Below are 8,274 nucleotides of genomic sequence, written 5' to 3' on the forward strand. Positions count from 1 at the left end.
CCACCAGCACCAAGCCTGAATTACATGTACTTTCCAGTCCCTAGTATTTTATCAGACTCAGTCTGTGTAATGTATACGTCCTATTTACATTTTTCCTTCTTTCCCATTCTTTTGTCTTATTTATGTCCTTAAACTGTGTACCTAACTTTGTGAAATACATGTTACCTTCATATGGAGTCCTGGTGTGGACCTGTCCATCATGGGTGACCCTGCTGGTATTTAAAATACCGGTGGCATAGCTTCCAGAATCACAGCAACTCACAAGCCACCATAGTATTCCTTAGTCCATACCAAAAAAATTGGAAGACTGGTACTTGGCCAGTTGACTGAAAGATATCCATATTTATGCCTATTCCAAAGAAAGGTGATAAAACAAAATGTAGAAATTATTGAAAAATATTAATATCACATGCAAGTAAGATTTTGCAGAAGACAATTCAAAAACATTTGAAGCAGTACATTGACAGGGAGCTGCTAAACATTTAAGTTGGCTTCAGAAGAGGACATAGAATGAGGGATATCATTGCTGATGTCAGATAAATCTTGGCTGAAAACAGAGAATACCAGAAAGATGTTTCCTTAACTCTGCAAAGGCTGTGTGGATCTTAACAAACTATGCTAATATTGCCAACAGTGGGATTTCCAGAATACTTAATCGTGCTCATGTGGAACCTGTACACAGAATTTGAGACAGTTGGTAAAACAGATCAAGAAGGTACTGTATAGTTTAAAATCAGGAAAGGTGTTTGTCAAGGTTGTATTTCACCATATTTATCTAATCTGTACAGGGTCGCTATGGGTCGGACCCGACTCGATGGCACTTAACAACAACAACAACATCTAATCTGTATGCTGAGCAAATAATTCAAGAAGCTGGACTATATGAAGAATGGGGCATTATGATTTGAGGAAGGCTCATTAACACCCTGTGATATGTAGGTGACACACCTTGCTTGCTGGAAACCAAGGGAACTCAAAGCACTTGCTCATGAAGATCAAATAAAGCCTTAGTTAGTGTGGATTACAGCCCAATGTAAAGAAAACAAAAATCTCCACAACTGGATCAATAAACATTATAACCAACAGAGGAAAAATTGAAGTCAGGGATTTCGTGTTACTGGGATCCACAGTCATTGCTCATGGAAGCAGCAGTCAGGATATCAAACAATGTATTGCAGTAGGCAAATCTGATACAAAAGACCTGTTTAGCATTAAAGAATAAATTTGTCATTATGAGGACCAAGGTGCATCTTACCTTGGTATTTTCAATCATCTCATGTGACATCTGGACAACAAAGAAGAATTGATGCATTTCAATGTTGGGGTAGAATATTGAAAGTACCATGGTCTGCCAGAAGAACAAACACATCTCTCTTTTAGAAAAAGCATAGGCAGAATGTTCCTTAGATGTGAGAATGGTGAACTTCTGGTGCAAGATGGCAAAGTAGGCAGACTTATTGAGCAGATCACCTGCAACAAAGACATGGGAGATCAAGTGAAATGGATAAGATACAGATGGCAAGAGGGACTCATGAACATCAAGAAAAAAGTCAGGAGTAGAATGCATCCTTTGGAACCAAGATCTCTGCCCTGGGAACAGGAACATCTTCATCTCAGGAGACAGAACCAGCTGTAATACCAGTGACGGTGAGAAACAGCAGCAGCAGAACCAGGTAATTGACAACAGCCCCTGGAGCAAGAATAGTGAACTTCAGAAGGAAGATTAGAGAAGTGAATTGAGTGCTGGCTAAGAGGAGAAGCTGAGCAGGGACAGCAAGAGAGGGAGACTGGTAAGTGGCCTGTCAGATACGGTACAACCATCTTGAACCTTTGTGAGCAGCTTTAGCTACAGAAGGTGACATGGCAGAGCAGATTCACACAGGTGACAAGAAAGGTGTGATTCCTTCTTTTTTCCCAGACTCCCCTTGTGACCAGAGGTGCAGCCGTTCCCATCCTCATCCACCCCCAGGGCAGACCCTGCACTCTGGGAGTTCAGAACCATGTGGCTCAGAGTCACACCAGTGTGAGGCGGGACCAGCTGCACTGCTTTGGTGTCTGAATTCATCCAGGCTCAGCTCCAGACCCACAGAACCTGCAGAACCACTAAACCAATGTTTAGCCAGTCATCCTTATCTCAGCTGTTCATCAAGGACCGCCTTAAAATTACTCCAGATTGACTACTCTGAACATAGATAACACCTAGGCCAACAGGAATTCCATCTAGGACCCGTAACTCTGCTGCCACATCCCCCCGCAAATCTACTTTGTGAGCTTGACTGACAGGAGCCCCCCAGGCTTATCTCCTGGCTGGGTCCAACAGCTGCACTACTTTTGTGTTTTTGATTTGGGGGTTATTTTTTCCCTTTCGTTATTTCATTGCTTTTGTTTCATTAGTCTTTCTCTTCCTTCTTTTTCTATTCTTTTGTATTTGATCCTTGCTTTCTCTGCTTTTGTTTTTCCTTCTTCTCTTCTGCTCATTTCCCTCTCCCCTCCCTTTTGATCTGTCTTTATTGCTTTCAATTCTCTTTTTCATCTTCCTGCTCCCAGGTTTTTCAAAGACTTTTTGGCTTCCTTTTATTTTCTCGCTTACTTTTCCCTTCTTTAGCTCCATTTACCTGTACTTCTTTTGTCTTTATAGTTATTATGTTCTTTTTTTTCTTGTTGCTGCCTGTTTTTCTTTTTCTCATAATTGTCTCTTTTCATTTTTAGTTCCTTGTTTGTTTATTCTGTTTTATTTCCTTGTGAGTATGAGTTGGGGAGAGGTTTTCTCTTTCCCACAAAACAGGAGATATCAACCTTGCTCATACAGCCCAGGCAAAACTGAACCCTCTACAGATCCACCCATTGGGCAAGAGTCAATACCAGCTCCTGTACCACCTAATCAATGATAAACAGAAGCCAATACCAGCCAAACCACGCTACACTGAGGTATATGAATAGCAAACAAGAACAGTGTACACACTTCCATTTTCTAACTATACCCACAGGAAACAGTTGGTGAGAGCCTAAGAACACATCAATATACAATCATCAATTAAATATAAATATAACAACCCCACAATATCCCGGAGACAACAGACAATTGTAGTTCACATGAAGAAACGAGAGATTGACTCAAACTAATTAATGACAGAGGTGCAGAACTAAAAATAATTTTTGAGGAAGAAAAGGAAATGGACCACTAACTGAAAAAGAATTGAAAAGAATGATATTTAGGTACCTTCAAAGGATTGACAGAAAGTCCGAGGAAAGCAAGAACACGAAAAAAAAAAAAAAAAAAAATTATAAGAATTCTGGAAAGCACTACAAAAACAAACATAAAATAATTGCAAATTTTGAAACAATACAAAACCTGTAATTAGAAATCCAGAAGATTAATACTAAGATTTTAGAAATGGACAATGCGTTGAAAGGGCAAAGGGCTAGATTTGAAACAATTGAAGCCTGAATTAGTAAGCTTGAAGATAAATATTTCAATGCTAGAATAGCAGTCAGAAAAAATTAATGAAAAAAGCCTGAGAGCTATGTGTGGGACACCATGAAGAGGAACAACTTACAGGTGATTGGAATTTCAGAACAGGAAGAGACAGCACAGAGAAATTGTCACATAGTGGCTGGAAGAAAACTTCCCTAATATCATTAAGGACGAGAAGATAAGCATATAAAGCTAAATGAACTCCAACCAGGGTAGATCCCAAAATAAAATTACCAAGATATAATCAAACATTTCAAAACCAGAGGCAAGGAAAGAATCCTGAGAGCAGCTTAGGAAAAATGAAAAGTTACTTATAGAGGAGACCCAATTAAGACTAAGCTCTGATTTCTCAGCAGAAGCCAATGCAGGCAAGAAGGGGATGGCATATACAAATATCTGAAGTAAAAAAGTTGCGAACCAAGGATCATATACCCAGCAAAGCTGTCCCTCAAATATAATGGTGAAATTAGGACATTTACTTTCTGGTCAACAGAAATTAAAGGAAATGACCAGACCAACTTTGTAAAAATTCTAAAAGGTGTTCTTTAGTTGGAGAGTCAACAGCCAGACAGTAACCTGAGATTACCGTTCATTGACACCACCACCCAGGACTCAATCTAGATATGTTGGTGTTGTTGTTAAGTGCCGTGGAGTCGGTTCCGACTCATAGCGATCCTGCACAGGGTTTCCGAGGCTGTTAATCTTTATGGGAACAGAACACCTCATCTTTCTCCCGCGGAGCAGCTAGTAGTTTCGAACTGCTCACCTTGTGGTTCGCAGCTCGATTCGTAACCACTATGCTACCAGAGCTCCTTCAATCTAGATATAGAAGTATTTAAATTAAAATAAAACCTACAAGACTGAAAATAGGGTGCCAGAGATATCAATGTGTAATGAAGTCAACTACAGAGTAAAACAAGGGAATAGTGTAGATACGGAACTTGCAAATGGCAAAGAAGTAAGGTAGATTTCAAGATACATACTACAGGGTAACCTCAAAGAAAAATATACATCTACACATCAAAATAAAGAAACAGAAAGATGATCAATATTTAGTAAACGTTGCTGTTGTTGTTAAGTGCCATCAAGTCAGTTCTGACCCATAGTGACCCGTATAAGTTTTCCAAGGAGTGGCTGGTGAGCTTGAACCACCGACCTTGTAATGCAAACGGCTTTGCAGTCTATTACATTAACCCACAGCACCACACCAGGACTCCTAGTAAACAGTAACAACAGAAATGAAAATGATAAAACCTACAAATAAAATGAAATCTGCATAGTTCATTTTCTTTATTCTAGGTGGAACAAAGAATCCAGTAGCACCACAAAAAAACAAAACCAACCAACCAACCAAAAAAAAAACCAGGAAAATGACAACAATCAATTCATTCCTATTGATAATTATACTGAATGTAAATGGATTAAATGTACCAGTCAAGAGACCTAAAGAATGGATAAGAAAACAGGACCCTTCAATATGCTGTCTACAAGAAACACATTAAAAAGATGGAGACAGCCTAAATGCCCATCACAGAAGAATGGTTAAACATACTTTGGAACATACACACAATGAATAGTACAAAATATTGAAGAATAATGATGAATCTGTGACCCATGTATGAGTCTAGTGCAAAAGATTACGAATCGGGTTGCTAATCTCATGGTCAGTAGTTTGAAACTACCAGCTGTTCTGTGGGAGAACAATGAGGCTCTCTGCTCCCATAAAGATTTATAGCTGTGGAAACCCTATACATTGTCACTATGAGTCAGAACTGACTCCACGGTACATATCACCACCACCACCACCAGAGGGTAGACACATGAGTGACAGACAGGGCAGACAGTATACAGAAAATGGAGGTTAGCAGAGGAAAGATGTAGTGGGAGATATGGTGGAATGTGATAGATAATGTGAATAGAGGTCAATGCTATTAACTGTTGGTACATGGAGGAGATTGTAATGTAGTAAAATGTATGATTTGTTGGAATGTAAAACTGATGTTCTGCTCTGTAAACCTTCACTCCATTCACAATAAAAAGTTAAAAAAAAAAAAAAAGATAGTGATCCTGTAACCCTGAGTATCAAAGGACAGAACTAAGAGATGGGCTGAGTTCCACCTGGAAGAAGGAGCTGCACAGGAGCAGTGAGAGAGATGAAAAACAACCGGACTGTGGGCTGGCTTGTAAGAAGCGACAAGGCCATCTTCAGCTTTTGAAAGTGGCTGTTGATACATTGGCCTGCAGGTACAGGATGCAGCCGTAGGTGGAGGCAAGGGTGTGCAGTTCTCCCTTGTTTCTGTGCCTTCCTGGTAGATGGGGGGAGGGAGGGTGGCCAATCCCTGACCTGCTCTGCCAGAGGTTGGGCACCTGGCATAGTACCCCTGCTTCTGGAGGCGTGTGAACCCACCCTGACCTATGCAACACCAATAGTGAACAAAGTCCACACTGCCAGTCTCTACCACATCCACCGTGAGACACACAATCATCAATCAAATATAAACACAATTATTACTGTTTCTCAGAGAAAACAGACAGGTTCAGCTCACGGAGAAACAAGACAAAGTACCTCAAACAAGTGACCAAAATACAGCGTCAGAATATTAACACCAGGAATAATACTGAAACTACCTGATAAAGAATTTAAAGAATCCTAATTAGGCAACTTCAATGGTTTGAAAAAAGATTGAGAAAACTGCAGATGAAAGCAAGGAAAACATGGATAAAACTATTGAAGAATTCAGGAAACAAACTGACAAATGAAAAAATGACAACCATACCAAAACAGCAATCAGAAAGCCAGAAGATAAACACTAAGGTTTCGGAAATCGATAATCCAATGAAAGGGAAAAGAAGTCGAATTGGATTAATGGAAGGTCAAATTACTGAGTTTAAAGAAAAATCTCACAGTATCCATTTGTTAGAAGAACAATCAGTAACATGAATGAGGAGAAATCTGAAGAAAGCCTAAAATTGATGTGGGACATTATCAGGAGGAATAAACTTATAGAGTGTGATTGGAATTATAGAACAGAGACCAAAACAACAACAAAAAACCCATAGAGAACATCGTCTAAGAGTTGAGGCTGTGTGCTCCCATAAAGAAAGGTGGTCTCGGAAACCCTTTATCTTTATAGGACCTCTGTGAATTGGAATTGCCTCTGGGGCAGGGAGTTTGCTTTGGATTTTCGTTTGACTCCTTAGTCAAATGCATCCCCCTACTCCAAGGGACACATTTCAGACTTTCCCAACTGTTCTTACCCCCCTCCCACCACTGCTCTGTTGCCTAGGCCTTCTGCACCTCAGGGGCAATTTAGCAGGAGAATTATGCACCATTATGCCTTTCTGGCCAACATCTGTCATCTCTTTGACTGATTCTCTTGGAGTGCCCCTATTTGGTTTGGGGACAGAGTTGGTCTTTCAGAGGGAGAAAAGGAAGCCGACCTTCCTTCTTGATTGAAAACTCAGAACATTCTTCGCTTCCAGAGAACACTTGAATTCTGCAGACTGGGAGTCTGGTCTTCCGCAGCAGAGTCCCTTGAGCTCAGGGCCCATCTGTTTTGCTCCTTTGCACTCTTGAGAATCTAGAGGTACCTACTGTCCTCAGTTTTGAAGTTTGAACAGAATGCTTGACACTACAGGTGAAGACTTGATACACCCACTGTATCCTGACAAACTCACAACTCTATGAGGAAGTAGTACCACTCTCCTTTTACTTGTTCAAGGTTATACAGAGAGAAAATAGCAGGAGTGGAATTCAAACCTAGTTTATTTGCCACCAAAGCCTGCACTCTTTATCCATCATCTAAACTGCCTCCTGGTTGCAGTTTGTTGGGAGGCATGTCATTGAGTGCTGAATTGGTTCAGTGGCTGTCTCGTGGCTTCGTATAAATTGGCGCTATGGGTTAGGTGTTGGGCTGCTAAGAAAAGTTGGCAGTTCAAGTTCCACCAGCCACTTGTCAGGAGACAAATGACACTATGTGCTGCCATAAAGATGTAGTCTTGGAACCTCCCTATAGGGTCACTGTTGCTTTGGTTTTTATATAAGTAGATAAAGATATATAGAGTATGTATTGGTGGATTGTTTCGCATTAGGAGCCAATTTTGGTAGTTTTGCTTTACCCTAGAATTTTCTAGCCAAGAATTTCATGGAGGGAAGGAGTTCTGGGAAGAGATGTTATATACATAGTATTGAATACAATACTGTCTTTATGTTTTCCAGGGAAAGCTGGGAAGAATGTGCTCAAAGAGAAACCTTGGAAGAAGCAGCTCTTTACTTGAAAAATGTTCGCTTTGCCTCGGTTGTGAATTCTTTCATTGAGAAAGAGAATTACCATTACGTCACTATATTAATGAGAGGAGAGGTGGACTTGACTCATGATTCAGAACCAAAGAACGTTGAGCCTGAAAAAAATGAAAGTAAGAGAATTATAATGAATTTTTCTTTGAGAAGACCATAAGGTCTATAGTCTGAAGGATTATTTTATAGATATATTCTTGTTGTTAAGTGCCGTTGAGTCGGTTCCGACCCATAGCGACCCTGTATAGGGTTTCCAAGGAGCGATTGGTGACCTTGCACCGCCAGCCTTGCAGTTCAAACGGCTTTGCAGTCTGGTGCATGGAATAAATACTATATCTGTATGTAAAGAGAGAGTGAGTGAGCCCTGGTGTAGCACTGTGGGTTAATGCACCGGACTACAAAGTTGCTTTGAACCACAAGGTCAGCTGCTCAAACTGACCTTATGGTCGAGTGCTTATCCTATCGCACCACACCTGGATTCCATATATATATATATATATTG

General features: G+C 40.4%; 1 protein-coding gene across 1 annotated transcript in view; it reads left to right on the top strand.

The window, feature by feature from the left end:
* The window catches only part of NUDT15 (nudix (nucleoside diphosphate linked moiety X)-type motif 15), a 19,617-nt gene that overhangs the window by 10,194 nt on the left and 1,149 nt on the right, over positions 1–8,274 (top strand). Inside the window, exon 2 of the mRNA XM_006837637.1 lies at positions 7,695–7,891. Within this exon, the coding sequence (XP_006837700.1) occupies positions 7,695–7,891 (197 nt within the window). The remainder of the gene's footprint in view (positions 1–7,694; positions 7,892–8,274) is intronic.

The sequence above is a fragment of the Chrysochloris asiatica genome, unplaced genomic scaffold (assembly GCF_000296735.1).
Source record: "Chrysochloris asiatica unplaced genomic scaffold, ChrAsi1.0 scaffold00022, whole genome shotgun sequence".
NCBI classification, from domain to species: domain Eukaryota; kingdom Metazoa; phylum Chordata; class Mammalia; order Afrosoricida; family Chrysochloridae; genus Chrysochloris; species Chrysochloris asiatica.